This window comes from Haemaphysalis longicornis, unplaced genomic scaffold, assembly GCF_048455015.1.
Source record: "Haemaphysalis longicornis isolate Haplotype H1 unplaced genomic scaffold, Haemaphysalis longicornis Haplotype H1 scaffold_6, whole genome shotgun sequence".
NCBI lineage: Eukaryota > Metazoa > Arthropoda > Arachnida > Ixodida > Ixodidae > Haemaphysalis > Haemaphysalis longicornis.
In genome coordinates this window covers 50,216,682-50,240,618 of record NW_027526407.1, presented here as the reverse complement: position 1 = coordinate 50,240,618, position 23,937 = coordinate 50,216,682, and the positions used below count along the sequence as shown (strand labels likewise).

Here is a 23,937-nt window from a genome sequence, read left to right as displayed (position 1 = left end):
TATGGGCAGGAGTTTGTGGCTAACCAAGTTTTTTACGTCGACACGCCATTCACTTGTAAATTTTGCACCCAATTTTCACAAAATAGATTGTGAATAATAAAATCTATTATAAAATGTTTTGCTTTTCAAGCTGGGAACAGACGAAATTTATAAATAGTGCACGTAAACGAGGTTCCCAGTGCCCTCTTTCACAAGCCTTGAGCCACAAATGGAAACTTACCGACGAAAGCATAAACACTATATGTGCTGTTGTTTGTTCTTAAACGACATGTGCAACGAAAGTTCATGGCTGTCCTGGTTTGAGACCAAACTCCCATTGAGTAGTATCTCAGTCAATCACAGCTGATCAACAATCAAGTCAACACAAGGCGGTCAGATGCCTAATGCGAATAAACAGCAGTCTCACCACTCGGAAATTACAGCTTTTTAGATAACTTTCTTAAAACAGAAACCAGCGCTCCATGCACAAAAAGAAATTACTCAAGGCAGCAAGCACCATGCAGCCGAAAATAAAAAATCAAAACAATTTTATTGAATGACTTTTCAGTGTAGTAACCCGCAAATGATAGCTTGACCGTTCTTTGTCATACTTTTGATTGTTTTCCCTTATTTCAGTTCTTCCTTCAGCCTTCGAGAACAAAGCCACGCAGTCTCTTTTTCATAGGCAGTTTAATGTCCCCTTTCTTATTCTTCTTCCACAGATGACCTCAATTGACCTCAGCAGTTGCGGGCATAGTTGGCAAGTTGACACTCTTGTACTGTGGGTCATTCCACTTTCAGCAACTTCTCTTGTAGTAACATTACAGTGTACTGGAAGGTAGAGGTATGTCGTGCAGGGGAAAGACCAATGAAGAGCGAGGGTCCCTTTTGCGATGAAAAAAATGCATGGGGCTCAGGCGTTCCCCGGAGAACGATGATGATGATGATGATGATTAGTGGCTTTCCCTTTGAATCGGGGCGTCGGTTGTCAGCAACCGACTTGCCTGTTTTATTAAGTTTACTTGCCCTACTCCCAGCTAACCTATAGGTTTGCTTCCTCCCTCCCATCTCTCCCTCTTTTCTGTTTTAAACTCATCACCCCCACCCCCCTTATTTTCTCCCCTCGCTGTTCTAAATTCTCGTCCGCATGATTACTCCGCCTGCGTACCCATCCCTTCCCTACTTTTCCTCCACCACCACTCCAGTCGCCTCTTCGTCACCTCTATGGCCTTAAAGTTGAGGTTCCCCCTCGCCCCAAATCCCAAAGCCTCCGCCAGCGTCGTTTCACCCTCACCCCGCGGTGGCTGTATCTCTGTGCAGCTCCTGACAATATGGTCTATAGTTTCCCGATCACTGCCGCAGCATGCACACGTTTCATCCTGCTGCCTGTAGCTACCCGTGTATGCCCGGGTTCTCAGGCACCCTGCCCGTGCCTCGAACAGCAACGCACTGCCTCTCGTATTGCCATAGAATCCCTCCTTCTTAATTTCCCGTTTCTCTGCCCTATAAGTCTCCAGGGTTTTTTTCGCTTCCATTCTCTGTGCCCACTTCGTCGTCTCTGCTCACTTCATCGTGCCCACTTCGTCGTCTCTCTGCCGCAACTCCAGTTGCGGCCAGCGCCACCTATAGGTAGTATTCAGTGAAAAGTTTAGCTATCAATTTCTGGCAACACTGCGGACTGGCAATTTCTGGCTTGGCAACACTGGAAACGGCCACGGACATGGCCGCTGCACCACGGATATGGCGCGGCTTGTGCCACTGCGCCCGCACGCCGAAGAAAAGAAAAACACCGGCGTGCGTTGTCTGCTCCGTTTCAACAAGATTCTCAACGGTGGTGTCAACAGACATATTATTAATCGCACGCACACTGAACTCGCGGCATTACTTTGCGTTCAGTGGGGTAGCGTTTGGAACGTCCAACACAAATCATTCGCTTAGAACGGACAAGTACCGCCATCCCGCGGAGCCCGACATAACCTGTGACGGCGCACTCGCATGGTTGCCAGCATGCGTGCCTCGCCAGTGAATACAAGATAAAGTTTTTAAACCAAGCCAAACAGTTACTTAGTCGGCTTTATAAAACTTTAAATCACAAAATAAAGAAATAACACTATTTAGGGCAATAAATAAGGATTGATTGATTGTAGGGTTTAACGCTCCGACGCCACACAGGCGATGAGGCGCACCGTAGTGGAGGGCTCGATTAATTTTGACCACCTGGGGATCTTTAACGTGCACTGAAATCTCGTGCGCACGGGCGTTTTTGCTTAATTTAACAAACAAACCTTCTGAACCAACTGGTAAGCGGCGACCACCAGGGGCGCTGCTTACATCAGGAGTTCGTCAGCAGAAATTTTCATCGCAAAAGGGACCCCCCTAATCGGCCCCGAATGACCCACCTTTCTTTTGTAGTACACTGTAGTATCACGTGCGCACTTGCAACCCATTCTTGGCATATGGTTCACTATGGCCCAGATTCACTGTTTGTACGTGCATTTCCATACTGCCCAGTACTGTACACTTCTGCATGCTGCAGTCATGGAGTTTTCCCTTTATGTATGTTACAAGGACACACCGGGTGATCGTCGCATCTAAAATGCACGTGCGTGGGTCTTCCGATGCCGCACCAAGTTAGAAGACTGGGTGAATCTCTGGCCACAGTGCTCGCACCCAAAGGGCCGTTCCTTGGTGTGGGTCCTCACGTGATCCTCCAGGTGGGTTCGGCGCGAGAAACTACTCGGGCAGAGGTGGCAGCCGTAAGGCCTGCGTACCCTCTGGCTACCCTCGAGTGGAGCTGCGTGTGACCTGAATAGATGGGAGCCAGAAACAAAAAATTAAAGCCGTTCCACTCAACATGAAAGCTGACGGAAGTGCAGAGAAAGTGATTAGCCATAATGGGCTGTAGCGCTGTTATCCGCTCATTGCTACCACCCAATGCAATTCAAATTTCCCGCCTTCGCAGCGCTCGTGCGCCCCCTGCCTGAAACTGCGCCAGCGGGAGTTCTGTTCTTTTTGTGCTTGCTTTTTCTCCCGCATGTGCCGGCGTTGCACTGCCACTTTTTTCCGCTTACTATCGCAAAAACCAACCCAAGGACCGTTCCTAACGCTCCTAACTAAATGATCGCGGGTGCTGCCAATTAATTACATATATTCTGTCTCAAATGTTCCTGCAGTTTTCTTTGCGCTAAACAACGGGGAAGGTGTACGACAAGCGGCACAGGTTCACGAGTTTTGAACTCTTATGACTATTTAAACCGCTTGGTTTTCGAAGCTTCTGCGGGATGCCTTACGATGGAACACCGAGCTCTACTTGGGTCTGTTATCTCGCGGCACCACCTGATTCCGGCAGTCGTTTGACATCGACCGTTACAGTGAGCGATGACAAGGCGAGCCCCTAAAGTGCTCTGCACTTAAAACAGCGCGTGCTCAGGAAACAACACTGCAGATCCACAAAGCGTCGTAGAGGTTTGACGGCAAAACTGGAACACCTCGTTTTGGCGTGGAAAAACTAAACTACGGAATTGGTGCCATTAAATGTTGGTATGATTCCATCCCCCGATACTGCGAGTTACAAGCCCAATGCACCGTAATTTCGCATGTATAACCCGCACCAAAAAAATTGGGCCCATCTCCCCGCGAGGGGGACTCGAGTAAATGCGTCGCATAGGGGGTGGGTGTATTGCGTTAACGTTTAGTGTTTGGGGAGTTGGTGGTAGTAAATGCGTTGTATCAGCAGCTTCTTGACGTAGTTTGAATGAGTCAAGGATATAAGGCGCGTTCGTAGCCTCCCATTCTGTGTCGGCTTTGTGGCGCAGTGGGTAGAGCACCATGTACATTGCGTTCCGCCCGCAGGGTCGAGGGATCGAAACCAGGCGCCGGATAGTATTTTTTTATATATAGTGTAGGGGGAGGGGTGCGGACTACGACTACGGACGTCAACGCGGGTGACATCGTGAGTTACTGAAATGCTCTGCATTTAAAATTCGAAAATTTCAGTGGCAGAGTAGGGGTGCGGATAATACGCGGGTTTTTTCCTTTACTGCAGCTTCACGGCAATGTGTTGTGCCGTGAAGATGACCTCGTGTACAACAGTGAGGACTGCGGCTCAAGTGATAGCTCTAGCGAGAGCAGTGACACTGAGTGAATTGTGACTTTCGACTTGCGGTCAGTGTATTCTACTTGCTAAATATACGCTTTTTCTGTCTTCACAGTATGTGATGTGTTGCTTGAGCAATAGCTTTGGTGCAGCCTTTCCTGTATCAAATGTGTAGGCAATACGCGAGGATCTTTTTTTTTTCTTTTCCGACGGGCTGAAAGTGGGGGAGCGGATTACATGCAGGGGCGGGTTATACGCGCAAAAATACGGAAGTAACACAACCCACTAAGACCACTTAGCAGCCTGTGAAACTCGTGTATAAAACCAAGCAGTAGCACCACCAAATCATTAGAGAAGTGTGTTGTTATCGTTTCCTATTCAACAGCTGTGTGATAACGGTTGCGGTCCCAACACATGCGATTTTATTTTTATCATCTGAACTGAAGATGTCCACAAACAACGAGAAAGTTATAGATTAAGCTGAAGGCACTTAATACTAAGATACTTTTCTTCAAAGAACATTTTGCTAAATAATTTTTGTATGGCTTCATTAGTTGCCCTTGATTTAGGCCTTCTTTCTCCTCGTGTCTCATTGTTAGCGCTTTCAGGACAAGCCGCCAACGTTATTCTCAGCACAAGGCCATTTCCCACTTTTTAGTTCTTTTATCACACGTGATATGTACTGGCCTTGCCGCAAACCTGCAACCATCTGTTCACACTTTTGTATTTTAGATTTGTTATTGCATGAAGTCATTTTGACTAAACGCATCTTGCACGCACGCAACGAGTTTGGATGCATGCACTTGCGATCCACTTTTAACACAGCACTGCAGTGCACAGACCCTGTTTGCACTTGGCCCCAAGGGGTTATGCAGAGAAAATACAAGCTTCTTTTCTTCGAAAGATTTCATGTTTTAAAGTGCCCGTAGCGCTTGTCCGACAGCAAATGATGCCGTATTCACTGTGGGGATCGCGACTTTCACGCGAACCCCTTTCTGGCTAGCTTCCCATCGCGGCCGGCTATGCACAACGCGCCTCGCTCACGCGACGGGAACCATACGGGAGCGCGCCAGCGACCGGAGGGTTCGTTGTCGCCAGGGTGGAGGCGTTGACCCTTTTCCCCTCTGCCTTACCCGAGAACCAGTTCTCCCTCCTATACTAGCGCCACCAAATGGCGAGGTCTGGTGGGTTGTCGCATGACGAGAGGACGCTCTCTTGTCTTGGGGATGCGGTAGCGAGCGGACGTTTCGGCGCGCCGGTCCGGACCTGGGGAACGCGCCACAATGGGACGCGTCCGGGCGAGCTGGGAGACTGCAATCGCGCTCGCACGCGCAGCGCTCCGCTGCTCCGGTATGCCATCGGTGAGTCGAACCATCTCGATCTCTAGCGTTGTTTAATGCCTCGCTCACGCTGTTACCGTTACGGCCTACGATCAGTCTGTATGCAGGGTATTTGATTTGCACTTTGCAATAAATGCTGCCATTGATGTTTTGCCCTCGCTGCCTCCTGCCTTTGTCTGTCTCCGCAAACAACAGACCCGTCCGCAGCTGGTGCTCGCAAGGCATGTTTGCTGAGCGCGGATGGCTGCGGGGTGGGAAATAACTAGTGTGTGAAATGTAGAATCCCATATCACTCAGAAATAATTCAATTTACTAAAATTTTGAATCTCCGCCAAATCGTGTTTTCGAGACGTCAGCAATGAAGTAATAAGTGCGCATATTCAAACAAAGTTCCACTGTGTCATTCGGGTCTGCAGCCTTGCTTTCCGTCAGTCCTTCCAGACGGCGCTACGATGTGCAGCCAGAGACCATTGTGTGCCATTTGTTTTTTGACCGTATCTGCACCTGGCTTGTCTTCGTTCAGGTAGAAAGCAACCGTTTCGTGAAACATGGGGTATGCTCGACAAACAGGGTCACGTAAGACCATGTCGTTTACGCCAATCGGCCAGTGACAACTCCAAAGCGGCAGACCGCTGGGCAGCTAAAACAGGCATAGTGCGCCCAGTGCCAACAGCAATGCACATCGGTACTTTTATGTTTACGTGCATTTTCACAACTTTCATTGTTTACCCCACCATCCTTACTGCTGCAAAATGAATATGTACTACATTTAAGCGCAAAAAGCTCATTCGGCAAGCTTATAAACCTTGACTAATTAACGTTTGCTTTTGCCAACCTCAGCCAATCGCACGGCTGGGCACATAAGACATCATAGGTTCTGTTGCGGCAGGAAATGAGCTAGTGGGTCGCATGGACATTCCCTTTTTTCCTAACTATATAGCTTATTTGAGCAAAGTGTGCGTTAAAAGTGGTGTCAGCATGATTGTAACAAGGCAATCTTTCGAATGAACCAAACTTGTGTTTGGTGTGCAAGGCCCCTTTAGGCCTGTACACCCCTCCAGCCTGCACAGTGAGGTAACAACTTTTATAAAGCGAAGCTTTATTTGTCTCTTCCCTCAGTTTCATGGGGGGTTGCTGCTGCTGCTGCTTTTTGGCCTGGTGCATCGCTATGTACGCTTCCCAAGATAACACACACCTTCTCGTATTTCGGCCGCTACCGGGCAACCTTTCACTGCGTGTGCATTGCAACGTTGCCAGATGTTTTACTGGGTTTCAGCTTCCACTAGACAAAGCTGAGTGCTGCACATCACTTCCGCGGTGCCAGGAAAGCGACTCATGGGTTCACTCAAAAGAAAGGTTACATCGATAAGGCTGAACTTCCCAGTACCACTTCCACATTGCTGACCCAAAAGGGGCCGACAGACAACCGCCCAATGCGATATCACAGTCCCTGTGCTTAGAACTATTCTCGTCTTCGCTAGAGAGATTGAGATTAGGCTAAAGAATCTCATCAAGTTCCGTATCTACAGGCGTACTGTATTTTCGCGTGTATAACCCGCCCCTGCACATAACCTGCAACGGCACTTTCAGCCCACCGGAAAAGAAAAAAAATTATCCCACCTTCCCGCGAGGGGAACCCTGTGGAGATGCGACGCATCTTGGGGGTTCACTTGGTGTTTCCGTTGGGTTGATTCTCTAATTGCGTGAAACGTGTGAGGAACGCGTATGATGTATTCTTTATTTAACACGCGGCATAACGTTAACGATGACGGCCTTGTGGTTGCTGAAGTGTACGGGTAGTGGATGGTGAAGTAACGGGACCACCGTGCAATTTGCAGCGAAGATCAAGTCTATGGACGTGCCCGAAATCGGAACGCCGGCGCTGGAACGACCGCGGCTATGACGCAACACAATCCACTTTAATCCAATCCAAAGCCAAGCCAAGTTAAGCCAACCCAATCGAATCCAATCCAACGCCCCTCGCGAGAGAGTATTCGCTATCGGAGAGGAGAGGGGGTGAGCGGCGGAGAGCGCAGCTCGCGCGGCGAGGAGAATGCGGGAGGGGTGTGGAGGGACAACAACAACGCCGTATGGAGGGACAAGGCGAGTGAATGAGATGCAATAGCATCTAAAAATCCTCACGTACTGCCCGCACATTTGATACAGCAAAGGCTGCACCAAAGCTGTTGCTCAAGCAACACATCACATGCTGTGTAGACAGAAAAAGCATATATTTAGCAAGTAGAATACACTGACTGCTAGGCGAAAGTCACAATTCACTCATTGTCACTGTTCTCGCTAGAGATAACACTTGAGCCGCAGTCCTCACTGTTGTACACGAGGTCATCTTAGGTTCCATCCATGTTGTTTGTGATGCAGCATTTTTTGAAGCTTTTTTGCGCCATCTCGCCTGGGGCAGCATTCTCATAACTGTCCCTTTTGAAAACGTCCCTTTTGCGTCCCTTTCATCGTGACATACTTCCGGTTAAGCAGTAGGCCTTTGATTCAAATACCATAACTGTTCTCGCAAACGCATTTAAAAAAAACTAAAACCGTATCAGAGTATCTTTTGTGTGTTTAATTGAATGTATTTTGAAAAACTAAACGCGATGAAAGTTTTTTTGTTACGATATTGAAAGTTTTCACCACAAGGGCAGGAACGTCCAAAGATGGCAGCTGCAGTCAGCTGTTTCTTTGTGACAGTGAAGTGTAAACAATGCTGCGGCTACTCAGTTTTTCGCAGTTGGACTCCGTTTTGAGGTTGGTGACAATGCCCGTGCATCAAGAAAAATCGTCCAGTTATGCATTTTGGCATCGACGCACTTGTGGCATGCCGACGCGGGCTTTTCCAAGGACCTGGAATGGTGCTTTACGTCGCTGACACTTGTGTGGTGCTCTACGAGTGAAAAACTGTGTAAGATGGGAGGATCTTCGTTTCTTAACGACGTACCTGTTTCGCGAGAACTCTACGAACGTTAAGCTGGTATGTGTATACGTAAAGTACCAATAAAAGGTTATAAATGTCATGCGCAGTGCTTGTGTAATTTTGGTCGTCTGCTCAACAGCCATCAAGCTCGCAGACGATCGTTTATTCCATTGCACCTGCTGACCGTTTGCTAGCTCGCAGACGATCCTTTATTTCACTGTGTGGTGGTGGCGTATGATGCACAGGCTGACGGAGGGCTGCGACAGTGATATCGTTTCTTCGTTAGCGGCTGCTCACTGAAAGCCACCCGTAGCAAAGAAACGAAAAGTGCATAACACTTGGCCCTCGACGCTGAGCCCGCGCGTCCGCCGACCAAGTTCGTCCCGGAGCTCATCGCACAGCCACCGCACGGTCCTCTTTGAAAGGCGGAAATGCTGGCAGAATGCTTCTCGGGGCATATCGAACGCGTCTACTTTGCTTCTCGACCACTTGCTCCGCCCACGAGCCAATAAGGCGATAATCGGCGCATTCATGACTGCTTCCAAAAACCGTCTGTTTGAAATTCAAATCGCCTTTTCGAAGAAACCGCGGTCAAACGAAGTTCGTCCGCCACACTTGCGTCAGGTCACATCCAGTTGTTTTCTTTTAGCCAATTAGGGCTCGCTCAAAAGGGACACTTCTGAAAGGGACACAAAAGGGTCAAAACACGAGAGTATCACCCCTGGAATCGCCGCCCATGCCTCGGCAATCCACTTGTATGTTTTGCGCAATCGCTGACATGGAAGGCTTAGTCAGTGTTACTGCGTAGGAGCTTCACAGCACAATGCGTTTTGCCATGAAGCTGCACTAAAGGAAAAACCCCGCGTATTATCCGCATCCCTACTTTGCAACTAAAATTTTCGCATTTTTGGTGCGGGTTATACGCGCAAAAATACAATACTCGCCTAGCGCTCACCGTTTTGAAAAATCGCAAACTACACCAGGGAACGTAACGCTCTGAAAAAATTCCGCACAAATGTCTGATATAACCCAGTTGCAAGCTTTTCTTTAAAAGTCGATTCCTACCGACTTGTGGGATCCGCCAATTTTCTTTTGCGGGAATCGCTGGGACGTACTGATGTTATTGCCGCACCTACAACACATCAGAGTGGGTCCTTCGATGGCGCATCAAGTTAGAGGCCTGAGTGAATCCCTTGCCGCAGTCTGCGCACCTAAAGGGCCGTTCTTTGGTGTGGGTCCTCAAGTGGTCCCTCAGATGGGTCCTGCAGACAGATGTAAGCCAGAGACAAAAAACAACATGCTCAAGAAACAATGGCACTGAAGTGGGAGGTGTCACAGTGGTTAGAGGTTAGACAGCAAAACTGAAACCTGCCTGCGCTTGTAGTGCAGCTATTGTACAGCACCGATGAGCTTTCTTCGGCAGCTATACTCGGTTACAACTCAAGAACAGCACCACCTCATGTAGTGTATCACTCCACCAAAGCGCCGGACCCGTGACGCCAGTGCGCGCGCGTTTCGAAAGGGGTTTGCTATGAATGCGTGATATCGTCTGCCTTGTCTCACGCAGTTTGTTTGCCGTCACTGGAGTCGTTTATAAGCATATTAAGTCCAAAAAATCACGGGAACGGCCCACGCCATGTTCAAAATATTCCCAGTAACGCCCTACTTGCGCCGCGCAGAGAAACATCCGGCTACGGTGATGAGGCACAACGGCAACTTCGGGTGCCATTCTTAAGTTGTCACCGAGTATAGCATGCTATGAATGCTGTCCATGAAGGGCAAATACATTTAAAAGAGCAGAAGTACTTGAACCAATGCTGCTATATATGAGCGAAACTTAGGAATGATGACAGCTCAATTTGTGTATCCCTCCGCCAAAGCGAGGGACTCGTGACGTCAACATGCGTGCTCGTTTTGAAAGGTTGCACTTAATGCGCGACAAGGTATGCTCTTCTCAACTAGTTTGTTTGTCGTCACTGCAGTAATTTATAAAGAGATTACGTAGAAAGATCACGGAAACAGCTCGTGTCGCGTTCAAAGTACTCGCAATAACGCACTCTTTGTAACGTGCGGAGGAACAGCCCGTTGCGATGATGAGACACAGTGGCAGCTTTCATTGTCGTTTTAGGGGCGAGGCCGTTAAGGGGCTGGGGCTGTTGGCATCTCCTGTCATCTTCATCGTAACCGTTGTTTGTCTCATGCAGTCACGGTACTAAAACACCGGAAAACTCGTTTATGCCTCACACAAGAACGTAACGCATACTAAAAAACACCGGGACACTTGTTTACGCCTCGCGCTGGAGAGCTTGGTGCTCCAAAGCCACGAGACTTTCACAGCAAAGCTGTATATCTCTGCCCCCCAGTGGTTTCACCTCCGTTGGCAAAAACACCACTTATACAGTGCATGCTCTGCCCCTTACCAGGTTCCATGTTAGTGAAGATGGCCAGGAATTTTTTTTTTTTATGCTATACCCGATGTAGTATCTGGGGGTTTCGGTTTCGATGTCAGTGGTTCTACCACCAAGGTACTATACTCGGTGACAACTTAAGAACGGCACCGGAAGTTGCCGCTGTGTGCTTATCACCGTAGCCGGATGTTTCTCCGCGAGGCGCAAGTAGGGCGTTACTGGGAATATTTTGAACATGGCGTGAGCCATTCCCGTAATTTTTTGGACTTAATATGCTTATAGACGACTCCAGCGACGACAAACAAACTGCGCGAGACAAGGCAGACGATATCACGCATTCATAGCAAACCCCTTCCAAAACGCGCGCGAACTGACGTCACGGGTCCGGCGCTTTGGCGGAGTGATACACTACATGAGGTGGTGCCGTTCTTGAGTTGTAACCGAGTATAGCCTGTGACGTCAGTCAGTGCATATATGTGATGTGAGCTGGAATAAAGGACCTCTTTGGCTTGACTCTTCAAGCAGAGCGTACGTCTCTTGCTTCGCCCCTTCGGGGCCTTCACCGGCGCAACACTGCACCCGAGTCTAACAGAAACAGTTGTGAGACCTCTACTGGGACACTGTGCTGAGAACCACCATCACTTTTTTGGTCCTAGGTTCACAAGCCTGGGGTGAGGACAAAATAATCCTGTCCATACACCCTCCTTATCGCTCCCCAAATGTGGGAAGACCACTAAACCGAAGCATGTCCTAGCAGTTGCTCGCTCTATGTTCATTAAAGCCATTTGCACTCGTAACTCCACTGAGTCAAGTACTGAAAACTGAAAGGGGAGAAACAAATACCCAGTTGGAAGTGATTGGGTGCGGCAAATAAACAACGGAACTCTTCAATTCGCGGTCTTGGACTTGCTACTGACAGTCCATGGGTAGTCAGTACGAATAGTATATGTTACAGGCTACCTGACTCAATAAGTCAGTTTCTCTAATGCCTGCCAGTGGGACATGCCTTTTTGCCCATTGCAAGACATAGTGTGGGGCCAGCTTCACACATTACAATGCTCCAAATGCTGCTTTATAGGAAAAGAAAAATGAAGTGGAAAATTAATTAGTACACAAATTGGAAGGGCAATGAATGATAAGTACAACCCTGTTGAAAGGGGGACATGGCTCTTCAAACAATTTCTTTTAATTTTCAAGTTATCTCTGTGAAACATGTCAGTCTTGGTGCTTTTTTTCCACTGATTTCAAATATGGCCTTATTTTTTTATTCAGTAAATTAGTTAACAAGATAATTAGAGGTAATTTGTCATTCTTGGAGGAACAACAGACAAGACAGTGTTACCGTAAAATACCGAGCAAGCGCCCCCCAAAACTTGTAGATAATTGGCCTAGAGATAGGGAGGGGGCCATTATTCGGATCGGGCCCCAAATTGAAGATGGCAGCAAAAAATGGCAGCAACCGTAAGAAAAAAAACCGTAGCCTACATTACTGAAGATGTTTATTTACGACACTTCACCTAATCAATGCGAAAAACTTACATTCTGACATTCACATTGGCTTTGAACACTGTGGAATCCAAAAGCCCCCCTCCCCAAACAAAACAACGGTTTTGGATTGGCCGAAAGTGGGAGGGGGCGCTTGCCCTGTCATGTACAGAAATGCGAAATTTGTGGAAAATGCTGGGGGGCGCTTGCACGGGTGGCGGCGCTTGATCGGTATTTTAAGGTAGTCATAAAACTGTAATCTTTACATTTTCCAACACTATGAACCCTGGTGAGTGGAATGAGAGAATCGGTTTTTGAAGCCCCAATTGTAACTAATTTCACAGCTCACTAAACTTTAGTGTTTGAAATGGGAATTCGAAAGCGTTCCTCGCCACTGGTGCCACCAAAGTTAAATGAGCTGTAAAATTATTTCCAAGCGGTGCATCAAAAAACCAATGTCTTATTGCACTCACCAGGGCTCATAGTCTTGGAAAATATAAAGATTACAGTTCTGTGACTAGCACTGTTTTGTCTATTGTTCCGCCAAGAATGACTAATCATCTCCAATTACGTTGGTAACTAACTGACGTACTCAAGAAATAACGGCATATTTCAAAGCAGTGGGGACAAAGCAGCAAGACTGCCCAGTTTCACAGAGTTTACTTAAAAATTAACAGGAGCTGTTTTAAGAGCAGTGTCCCCCCTCAATTAAATATAACTAGCTTTTGGTAACCCATTCAGGTCTATTCCAGCCACAAAATGAATTTTATAACTGAAAAAAAGCGCAAGAAATATTGAAAAACTTTCAAACTTCCCACTGCTGTGACACAATAGAGGGAACACTAAAAAAACAGTTATCGGAGTGTGAACTGCACGGTAGCATTCTTGTGATACAACCAAAACCTGACTTAGTTTGGCTGTATCACCGTATTTTCCGGTCTATAAGTCGCACTTTTTTTGTATAAGTAGCACCCCCCTCAAAACGACAGCTAAAAAAAAAAACGTATATAAGACGCAGTGGTGTGCAAAACGCACCTGCTAATCGGGTAAACTCAAATAGGATCAGTTTGCTAAAAAAGTGTGGTGAAAGTAGATGGTTGCAGTGGCCACCGCCTCTGAATGCATCCCCCGGTAAGCAGTGCTAGACACGTGCATCTACCGTCCAAAGTCTAGACAGAACTCACCTCTCAAAAATGGTTTATTGATACATACAGATGGCATGTACAGCCTCCCAAGTTTTTAATAATATAGCGGGAGTGACGACCGACCGGCATGTCAGCGCCTTATCACAGTGTCCACCGGCAAAATAGGCGAGGGTACGCGCACGCGCATAGGGCTATCTGCTGCATGAATGCCGTCTGCTACGCTGTTTCCTTCAGAGTGGTACACCCCCTGCCACTGCATCTGAACGACTTTGTGCCCCACGCTGCTTAGCTACCTTTGACGGTAGCGAAACTGCCTTGCAAGATAAGAAAAACAGGGGGTGTGTTGCCCTGAGAAGAACAGCGGAGCAGATGACGCTCCCACAACAGATAGTTCTACGCGCATGCGTGTACCCTCGCCTATTATGCCGGTGAACACCATGATAAGGCGCCGCCATGCCGATCGGTCGCCGCTCCCGCTATATTATTAAACATTTGGGAGGCTGTACTTCCAGACAGTGTTTAGGCAAAACCATCGAAGCCTTCTTCATCCGACTTGCTGACAAATATTTCTTTCATTTAGACCATAAAGCTGCATCTCTTAACGTGCACTGACATCACGCAGCACACAGGCACCTTTTCGAGCGCGGACTACGCGCGGCTGCCACGTACCAAATTTATTCCATACATAAGTTGCACCGGTGGATGAGACGCACCAACGAAAATTTCAGAAAAGAAACGTGCCTTACACACCCGAAAATACGGCAGTTGTATTGGCTATATTAGATATTAGTTGTGTTGGCTGTATTAGCAGTATTAGTTGCCCCACTACAACTACCCAGCCACATTCCTTGGTAGTGGCTTACGTCAGCAGCCGCCAATCACACAAACAAGACTCCGTGACGTCAAAAAAATCCCGGGCCATCTCCGCTAACATGAAACCTGGGGAAGGGGGAAGCATGCAGTGTATGAGTGTATTCTTGGCGCCTCGGCGTTTTTGCCAACGGAGATGAAACCGTTGGGGGGTACAGGTATACAGCTTTGCTGTAAAAGTCTCTTCCCTTCGAAGCACGAAGCGCAAGGTGTAAGCAAGTGTCCTGGTGTTTTTTATTACATGTTTCGAAGCGCTCCAGCGCAAGACGTAAACGAGTGTCCCGGTGTTTTTTTTAGTACGCGTTAAGTTCTAGCGCGAGGCGTAAACGAGCTTCCCGGTGTTTTAGTACCGTGACTACATGAAACGACGCTTACGACAATGACGACGACAGGAGACGCCAACAGTCCCAGCTTCTAAAAGGCTTCGGCCCTAACAGACCCTGCCAGGAAATGGCTGGTGAACAGCCAATATTTTATCCGTTTTCCTTAACACCGTGATTATTTGTTTGAAGTTTGTGATGAAACTTGTATCATATCAGGGCAAAGCAGTCTTTTAAAGGAAAAACTTGTATTTCGTCTTCATGGCCCTTTAAAATTCATCATTCTAAAATACCAAGGCACCAAGAAACCTCAGCGCGATATCGAAGGAGAAAGAAAAACTCATGCTCACCTGGAACAGGTAGAGTAAGGGCAGAAGGAGCATTGGTGCTTCCCGTGGGGTCCATCGCCATGCCTGCTTCGGAGGTGAGCGCGCAGGTCTTCTTGCGTAGAGAAACAGTCACCGCATATGTCGCAGGGGATGAACACATTTGAGGGGGCAGCGTTGAGCTCGGCTTCTGGAACAAATAGGAAATGCCATAGCGGCATAAATCCTCTTTCACAGCTAAAATCAGGCTTTTTAAACCTATACAGCACCGTCAACCTGCCTTGTGTACACAGCAGGACAAGGGCCTCTCCCATTGACTTCCAACCCCTCTCTCTCTCTCTCTCTCTCTCTCTCTCTCTCTCTCTCTCTCTCTCTCTCTCTCTCTCTCTCTCTCTCTCTCTGCTGTTTCAATCCTTTCTGTAAAGTCACATTTCCTTATCTCAGCCACTCCTCCACTTATTGATCTTCCCCTACTTCTAGTTCTGTCTCTCAATAGCCACTCCATTACACTTAAAGGAGCCGTGAAGACAAAAGACAAGTTTGTCTTATTCGAAAGAGTTTGTTTTTTATAGTGTCCCCAGCGCTCGTCTGGATGCAAACGATGCTTTATTCACTAAAAAATCAATCAATTTACGTTAAAGTTTTGATTTTTCCCGCTACACCGTGTGTTTTCGTGGTCTGCAATGACATCACAGGAACCGACCGCTCTGCAGGCGACTGGAAAGCCTTGTTTACCGTTAGTGAACCTAGATGGCGCCACCATGCCGTGGCAAGCCGTTTTCTGCCTCTGGTTTGTTTTTGCCATATTTGAACCTGGCTTGTTTTGGTTCATTGAGAAAATAATCGTTTCGTTAAACAGAGTGCTCACTCGACAAATATGGTCACGTAATACACCGTTCCTCGCGTCAAGTGGCAAGTGTCGTCTGAGACAACCGCAAAGCCCCGGAGTGCTGTGCAGCTAAACCAAGCATAGTTTGCGCAGTACCAAGAGCAGTACGCATTGGTGCTGCTATGTTTATGTGTGCTTTTGTAACTTCCCCTGTCGGTCCCACCATTCTTTTAAAAAGAAAGTACCCTAAATTTAAACGCAAATAGCACATTCAGCAAGCTTATAAGCCCTGCCTGACTTGCGTTTACTTAGGCCGGCCCCCGCCAATTGCAGAGCTGGCTGGTACAACATCATAGGTTCTGTTGTGGGAAATGAGCTAGCGGGTCGCATAGCCATTCCCTATTTTCCTAATTATGTAGCTTATTTGAGCGAAGTTTGCGTTAAAAGTGGTGTCAGTATGATTTTAACAAGGCAATCTTTTCAATGAACCAAACTTGTGTTTTGTCTTCATGGCTCCTTCAATGGTCCATAATTTTGTCATGCATGAGTTAGCACCAACTTCACTTTATTTTCATTTGAGCTAGGATGCCTCCCACCTGAGTTTGCTTCCTAATCCGAGACGCTTGTTCGCTATCCTTAGGCACTACTCCTATCACTCCTTGTTCTATGGCGTGCGGGCTGACCTGAGTTTTCTTTTAAAGTGCTAAGTAACTCCCCAAGTTCCTTCCTCATCTCCCTCATAAGTCATTAATGGGAGTTTCCACTCATTCAGCACTTTCTTTTAGTGACAGTGGCATCAACAATACACCCCCATGAAAATGGAAAGAGGATTTCTAGCAAAAAATCATAATTTACAGCTTCATTTCTGACTAGATTTATAGATTCTAGCTGGAATATCAACAGCTTCTAACTAGACAAACTCTTAGTCTAGCTAGAGACAATTATTTCCAGCTTGAAGGTTTTTTTTTTTTTTTTCCAGCTGGACTGTCAAATGCTAGCTGGAAGTAATAGCTGCCAGCCGGAAAAAAACCTCAATCCAGCTAGAAATGAGCTAGAAAATGATTCTCTAGCTAGAAATTCTGTCTATTTATAGCTAGAAATATTGCTAGCTAAAAGAAATTTCTGGTTCAGTAATCTAACTAGAAAAAAATATTTTTTTTCATCTGGTACACCTAAAACAAGAACTAACGTTTAAGCTTTGATGTAAGCATGTATACTCGATATGCTTCAAATCGATCTTTGCAGATTTTTTGGTAATGCAGAGCTTCTTCTGATATTGTATCTAATGCAGTTAGTGAGTGCTTATTTAACACCTGGATGCTACGGAATATTCACACCTAAAAAACTTAAAACTAAAAAAATGGGAAGCAGAAAATAATTGAACTATGCTCCTTCTTGGCAGCACCCCATGTTTGTAACTTAATAAAAAAAAATCACAGTGCATGACGAATCAGCAAAGCACCATTACAGGGCAACAGCAGAAGTGCAAAAATTATGTAGTACCATATTTTCACGCATGTAACCCGCCCCTGCATATAATCACCACCCCCACTTTCAGCCCGCCGAAAAAAAAAATAAAATCTTCATGTATTGCCCGCACATTTGATACAGGAAAGGCTGCACCAAAGCTACTGCTCAAGCAACACATCACATACTACGTAGACAGAAAAAGCGCATATTTAGCGAGTAGAATACACTGACTGCAAGGCGAAACTCACAATCAACTAAATAAAATTCAGTTGTTAGAGTGTGCTCGTCCTCGTTTTTTCTTCCTTGTCCTTCTATGTTTTGTGCAATGGCTGCCATGGAAGGCTTAGTCAGTGTTACTGCATAGGAGCTTCACAGCCCAATGCACATTGCCGTGAAGCTGCACTAAAGGGAGAAACCCCGCGTATTAAACGCACCCCTACTTTGTTACTGAAATTTCGGCATTTTTTGTGCAGGTTATACGCGCGAAAATACGGTATTCAGTTTATAATGCATGAATCCTCTGCTGCATTTTCTACGATCAAGCGACCAAAAAAATGATACATGTACAATACTTGAAACAATCAGTGGGACATTCACCAAGACACTGCATTGCAAGTACTGAGATGAAAGAATATTACCATTACTACTAGCAAAGCAGGTAGGTAGTAATGGTCTTTCCATGTCAAGAAGGTGACACACACTAGTTAAGATGGTTACCATAAACCAAGGCATTACACACCTACCATTAATACGTGCAACACATCCCACTGTAATCAAAGGTGTTATAAACAAACGAAACATACAACATGGTCATGACCCACGATATTGGCACAAAAACACAAAGAGACGACGGCAATTGATGTAACACTGTCTTCCAGCTTAATGTTTGTTACTGCACAAATCCTTTGAATGCATGCAAAAAAACACCCCAAATAGTTTTCAACCCCTGCACACACAAGTTTAATTTCGCTGTCTCCATACCAGTGAGTGAGACAGCCAACATTCACCACACTAACACATTTTCTGCCAGATTGAAGGTTTCATTTTTGGATTTTTAATGTTTGTGGTACATGTACCGTATTTTCTCAATTCTAAGCACGCCCCGATTCTAAGCACCCTTTACTTGAAAAAAAATTTGGAAAAAAAGAATTTGCATGTGATTCTAAACATCCCCTTTTTTAAGCAACCATTGTAAGGTAGATTTCACACGCATGGAAAGGGGGCCAAGCTGGCATTGTGGAGAAGTCTTATGAAGTGTTCAATTACAAAGCACTTTGAAGAAACGGAAGATGACCTGTTGTGGATACTGAAAGCGGCGGCTCAACCCGCTCGGATGGCAGAGAGAGTGGCTGAGTATCAGATGTAAGCAGTCGGTTCACTCTCTGCATGTAGTTTTCTTTCGAATATCAGCCTGAAACATTATTTCTTGTGCCCGTCTCGTCGAGATACAGCCACAAAAAATGAAGAGGGGGAGGGGGTAACACATTTTTCGTGTCTAAGCTTTAAGCATCGCGATCGTTGAAAAAAGGGGGTGCTTATAATCGAGTTTATACGGTATTTAGAGGTTTTCTGCACTAATAAACATTCAGCTGGGAGTCAACTAACTAACCTAAACCTTGCACCTTACACAACAAGTACTTCGGATAACGTGTAGTTAACATGCACTGCCATAATATGGTGGTTAGTAAGCACATACAACCTTAACCAGGAAGACTAAGTAGTAGTAAATGGTAAAAACAATCTGCATTAATTTATATTGGCGTGCACCCCATGTGTGGTTTCAGAGCTGCAAAGCAGAAAATGCGGTGCACAGAATAGCTGCACCTCAATATTGCATCCATAGCCATTTCAACGAACAATGCAATTTCACTGAGGGTAAACAGTAGGAGATGATATTAGTGAACACCGTGAACTACCCTTACATCAAAATCACTGAAGTAACAACATTACAACAGCTATCTGTTCCCAGAACAAAGATGTGCGCTACAAACCACCATAAACTTAATTATCATATTCAATGCCCACTTAATAGCCTACAAACAAGCACAGAGCAATTGTAACAATACGCTGTTTCAACTTTTATAATGACAACATGTGAGGAGTTGAGCCCTTCACAGCCCCCTATGACGGTGTGCGGCCAGCACGATGATGGCACGTCCTCTTGGTACACGAGTATTTCGATAGTCGAGACCTGCGTACAATTGTAGTGAATGAAACTTGGCGAGAAAGGCCTGCTTCAATGCAATTTACAAAAGAGGAAGTCAAATCTTTATGGCCCTTGTTAAAACAAATACACCCACGGCTTTCATACCATACAATAGAACCTCATTATAAGAGGCATGAATGTAAGAGACAATCGGGTATAAGAGACAGTATTCACCCACACGGATGGCCACCCTACCTTTCCCATTAATTTGACCTCTTTTATAACAGACATCGAATTTAGAAGATAGCTGGTTATAAAGGACAAGTTACCCTTGAATTTTGGTCAACAATCTCACTTGTAAGAGACAGTTTAACTTTAGATGCGGGGCCACCAGCCACTAACTGCAGTTGCTTCCATTGTGGAAACACAGGGGATGACAGACACTCACAGTCGCTATTTATTATAACTTCAGCAACCACACAGTGGTTCAGTCAGCTATGACACTGGGACGAAAAGCCCTGATAATGGAAATGCAACGTACAGAAGTGGTTAAAGGTTACTGCCATGCGTACAAATGCGACTGTGCATGCGGGCTTCTGCGCAAGCCAAGAATAACAGGCGTGCACAGTGGGCTCCACCTATCGAGTAGCTCCCATTCAAGAAGCATTGCAAATGTTGAGTCCTGCAAGCGTGATGAATAGCCAGAGCACACGACGGAAAAAGCTGTGCACTCTGGCTATTCATCAGGCTTGTGAACTCGACATCTACGATTCATTTTCCACAAACAGTGAAAGAAAAGGAAGCTTGCAGAAGCTGCTGGAAAAAAATTCACGCATCTCCACGAAGTGAATCATGACGAGTGGGCGAAGCACTGGGGATTGTTATTACCGTAAATCCCCCGTGGAATTCCCACTTGCGCATGTAAGAGTGACAACGCATGTGTACAGTATCTACAATTCCAATCCAATCCAATCTGATACAATTCAATTTAATCCAGTCCAATCCAATCCAATGCAATGCAACACTCCTCGCATATGCGCAACTCTGTGGACACGGACACCAAGCGACAAGCCACGGACAAAGTGAGGTCCTAAGGTGCTTAGCCCATAAAAGAGTGTAAACACAGTCGCGAAGCAAACAAAGATTTAGAATTATTTCCTAAATTCTCGGGCCAAACATGAATTAGAGTGAATCTTTTGCAACATGCTATAACGTTCTTTTGAGCTTTTTTTTAATCCTACAGTGCCCACACTGAACAAGGGGATGATCAGTAAGTGAAAATGTGGTACCCTGCTTATAAGAGACCTCTCATATAAGAGACAGAAACTGCTCCTCAGAACGTGACTCTCATAAAGGGGTTCAACTGTAGAACGTTTCATAAGTGAAACCCGATAACACATGTATATAGACAAAGAACTAAAAGAAAATCAGAATCTCAGTCAGCTATGGTCCAGCCACTGCACAGAAAAATTCCGCAGTGCTACTTACGTGGCGTGCCACAAGAAAGCTTTAAAGGTAACATGAAGATAACAAACGTTTGTTTATTCGAATGGTTACCTGTGCACACGGGTACACTTGCCTGGGATGGATGCGTCTAATATCAGCCATTTCAACACACGTTATTCCGCTTTTTTGTTTGGACTGCTCAGTGCACTGCGAAATCCACACAACCTTTTCACACTGTGAAGGCAAAGCACACACCACACGTCATGCTGAAAAAGCCCTTCCAGGCTTTCTATTTCACTCCAGTTTCAGAACTTGAATGATTGATTGATTGATTGATTGTGGGGTTTAACGCGTCGACGCAATGCAGGTGATGAGGCGCGCCGTAGTGGAGGGCTCCGGATTAATTCTGACCACCTGGGGATCTTTAACGTGCGCCGAAATCTCGAACACGCGGTCGTTTTCGCTTTTCGCCTCCGTCAGAAAAGCGGCCGCCGCGGCCGGGAATCGAACCCGCGACCTCGTGCTCAGCAGCGCAGCGCCTTAGCCACTGAGCCACCGCGACGGGTAGTTTCAGAAACGAAAGTGAGGACCCACATCTAAGGAGGCTGCACGATGCTTTGTGCAACTTCCTGCCTTAAAAAAAAAATGTCTCTTTCCTTTTTTTGGTTTTAGTTGTTCGAATTGCCTACATTGCTTACCAGCATCAATACACCAAACCACCCCTTGGCTGCCACATGGACAAATGAAATGAAAACACGGAAATATGAACCAAAACACGCAAAATTGAAAAGTAGTGTTTGTCAAGGTCCAATAATGGCACGCTATCGGTATAATTTGGAAAGCCAGATTTCCAAACTTTGTTACTGTAATGAAACCACGCATCAACTTGACTTGAATGGAAAGAAATCACACTATTTGTGTGTTCCGGTTCATATTTTTGCGATTGCATTTCATTTGTACATGACTGTTCATTTTGCGTAGGGTACCATTTTGCACGTGTGTAATTTCGCTTGCTAATACGTTTTGAACTATCAGCGATACCGGTACTTTACGTTTCATGTCGTCCCTTACCTGGTTCTCCCACTGTAAATAAATGTTCGCAGCAAGCCTACGATGAGAGAGACAACAGCAAATTTCCAAAGTAGCACCTCTCAGCAACCACTAAAGCATCCGGTCTCAAAAAGAAACACGAGAATGGAATGACGGTACACCTGAGTAAGTTGCGATGGTTTTGTATGTATACGCATAACTGCTACCCACACAAAACACCGTCACAGATCTTTGGTTTCCGTATATGCTATTTCTGAAGCAGCAAAAGAAAAAAGTGGCACACACACATCCATCTAAAATTATTGTTAGTGTGGCACACTTAGTGGCCACATTCTTGGTGAACTAGAATAGTACTAACACCCAGTATGCGGCTGAAACACGTGATACTTTTTTGCGGCTTCACAATATTTTAAAGCTGCGGTAAATTAACCCAGCATTTACTTCCTTTTAGCCTCTCTTTTAACCACAGTTCCGCTGCACGTGCCGCGCTTCGCGCGGCAGCTGTCGGCAAACGGCGCCACTTTTCTTTTTGTCTGTTAAAATGGAAAAAAGTGGGGGAAGGGGGGAGGAAGGGGGTACGTCTGGTTCGTGAGGATACCGTGCCCGCGCGCCGGTGACGTGCCTCTGGTTGCTGCAGCTTTTTTTTTTTTTTTTACCGCCGATGAGTACCGTATTTCTGACCTCATTTGCTGCTCTTTAAAGCCACCTGCCCTGCAGGCGGCACTCAAAGTACAAAAGCGTACAATCAACAACTGATATCGAATGATTAATCGTGTACTTATTAATCAGGGCACAGGCGGTCACGCGTTGAATTAGATGGGCTGTCTCTGTGATTCTTGGTCAAAAGATCACATCACTGTTTCAAGATTGTTATCTAATCAGGGCTCCACACGAGGTATATAGCTGCATCAGCTAGCAAACCAACCGGGCATACCCTGCACAGGAGCAAATCGCTTGGCCGCAGCGGTGTATCTTCTCCTGTGATTAGCTCGGCTTTCGGGGGCGCCAACTAAACCTAGCTGGTTCGCGCGTGACCGCTATTTACGCTTCAAGCGAAATCAAGCTTCTACAGGTCACGAAATGAAAACAGCCACCGTCAAAAAGAACGCCTCGGACTCGATGTCGTATCGCTTTAGCGGAAAATGTAAAGTATGGTAGCCACGCAACTTGCCGACAGCGTGTTCTCCGCCGGGGAAATTGAACCACGCAGGCTTGCCATTCGCGTTTTTTTCGAACAAAGTACCATTTTCGGCGAACAAGGCCTTAAAATCTGAGAATACTTAAGCTCATACACCAACGTAGTCGAGAAAATAGCCCCTAATGAACTTGTTATCGGTAACAGCGAGCTATTTCAAACGATTTGCACGTTCAGCGACCAAACAGCGCGGATGCGGCGCCCCTAGTGGTAGCCAAAACAGAAACCGAAACCAACTTAGTTGCGCTGTGAAAAGGAAAAAAAATGGTCTGCTTGGAGCAGAGGGTCTAAAACGTTTTGGGCCAAGGTACACCACGCATTATCTATGAAACAGAAGTAATGCTTTCATCACAAAACAAAATACATTCAACAGATATTTTCATCTCAAAGGAACATCCGAAACGTGGCCCTTGCCTAGTCCAGGCTCAGACCTTCAAGGCAGAGAGAGGGCGGATTAGAGTAACGGCCACGGAGCAAGAAAGGGGTTTAGAGTACAAAACAAAGGAGGGGGGGGGGAATTAGGGTGAAAACTGTGGTTGATTCCTCTCTCATAGCAATCGGTAAAACACGAAAAAGAAATGTGCAGCGAAATGAGCATAATTTGCGAGTCGGCGGCTGTCCTGTGGGTGTGCTTGGCGAGCGACGTCCTGCTGGCGGGTCGCTTCAGCAAAGGTGTACTGGCGTCATTTCAGTGACGTATATGACGTCAGTGAAATCTTGGCGTATCCAGGCATAAAACACTTTCGTGTTAAAAGGGGCGCGTTAAGATTAATCTGCTAACTGTACACCACACTGTATTAAATGTACACACCTCCTGAATCCACTATACTGGCATTAGTGAGGACAGGATCCTTCAAGAACCCGATATGAAAAATCCATGCTAATCGGTCATTCATTGGACAACGC

General features: G+C 46.2%; 1 protein-coding gene across 3 annotated transcripts; it reads right to left on the bottom strand.

Annotated features, from left to right (window-relative positions):
• Window positions 1-512: 512 nt before the first annotated feature.
• On the bottom strand, window positions 513-23,213 carry LOC144142625 (uncharacterized). Of its 3 annotated transcripts, XM_077674269.1 has the most exons (4): window positions 23,004-23,213; window positions 14,920-15,085; window positions 9,553-9,603; window positions 513-2,784 (listed from the first exon to the last, which is right to left on the bottom strand). In XM_077674269.1, the coding sequence occupies exons 1-4, from the start codon at window positions 23,080-23,082 to the stop codon at window positions 2,571-2,573; spliced, it is 510 nt and encodes a 169-aa protein (XP_077530395.1). In that variant the 5' UTR covers window positions 23,083-23,213; the 3' UTR covers window positions 513-2,570. The 3 variants fall into 3 exon arrangements, 1 of the variants encoding a protein (XP_077530395.1); XR_013317009.1 differs by lacking the exon at window positions 23,004-23,213 and having other exon boundaries at window positions 9,407-9,603; window positions 14,920-15,250; XR_013317008.1 differs by lacking the exon at window positions 23,004-23,213 and having other exon boundaries at window positions 9,474-9,603; window positions 14,920-15,247.
• Between the last annotated feature and the right edge of the window lie 724 nt (window positions 23,214-23,937).

Excerpts from the sequence above, each read along its gene's own strand:
- LOC144142625 (XM_077674269.1), bottom strand. The coding sequence starts at position 23,082 with ATGGTACTTTGTTCGAAAAAAACGCGAATGGCAAGCCTGCGTGGTTCA. Across the intron at positions 15,086-23,003 it reads GGAGAACACGCTGTCGGCAA|AAGCCGAGCTCAACGCTGCC; the intron begins GTTGCGTGGCTA and ends TATTTGTTCCAG. Across the intron at positions 9,604-14,919 it reads CCTTACTCTACCTGTTCCAG|GACCCATCTGAGGGACCACT; the intron begins GTGAGCATGAGT and ends ATCTGTCTGCAG.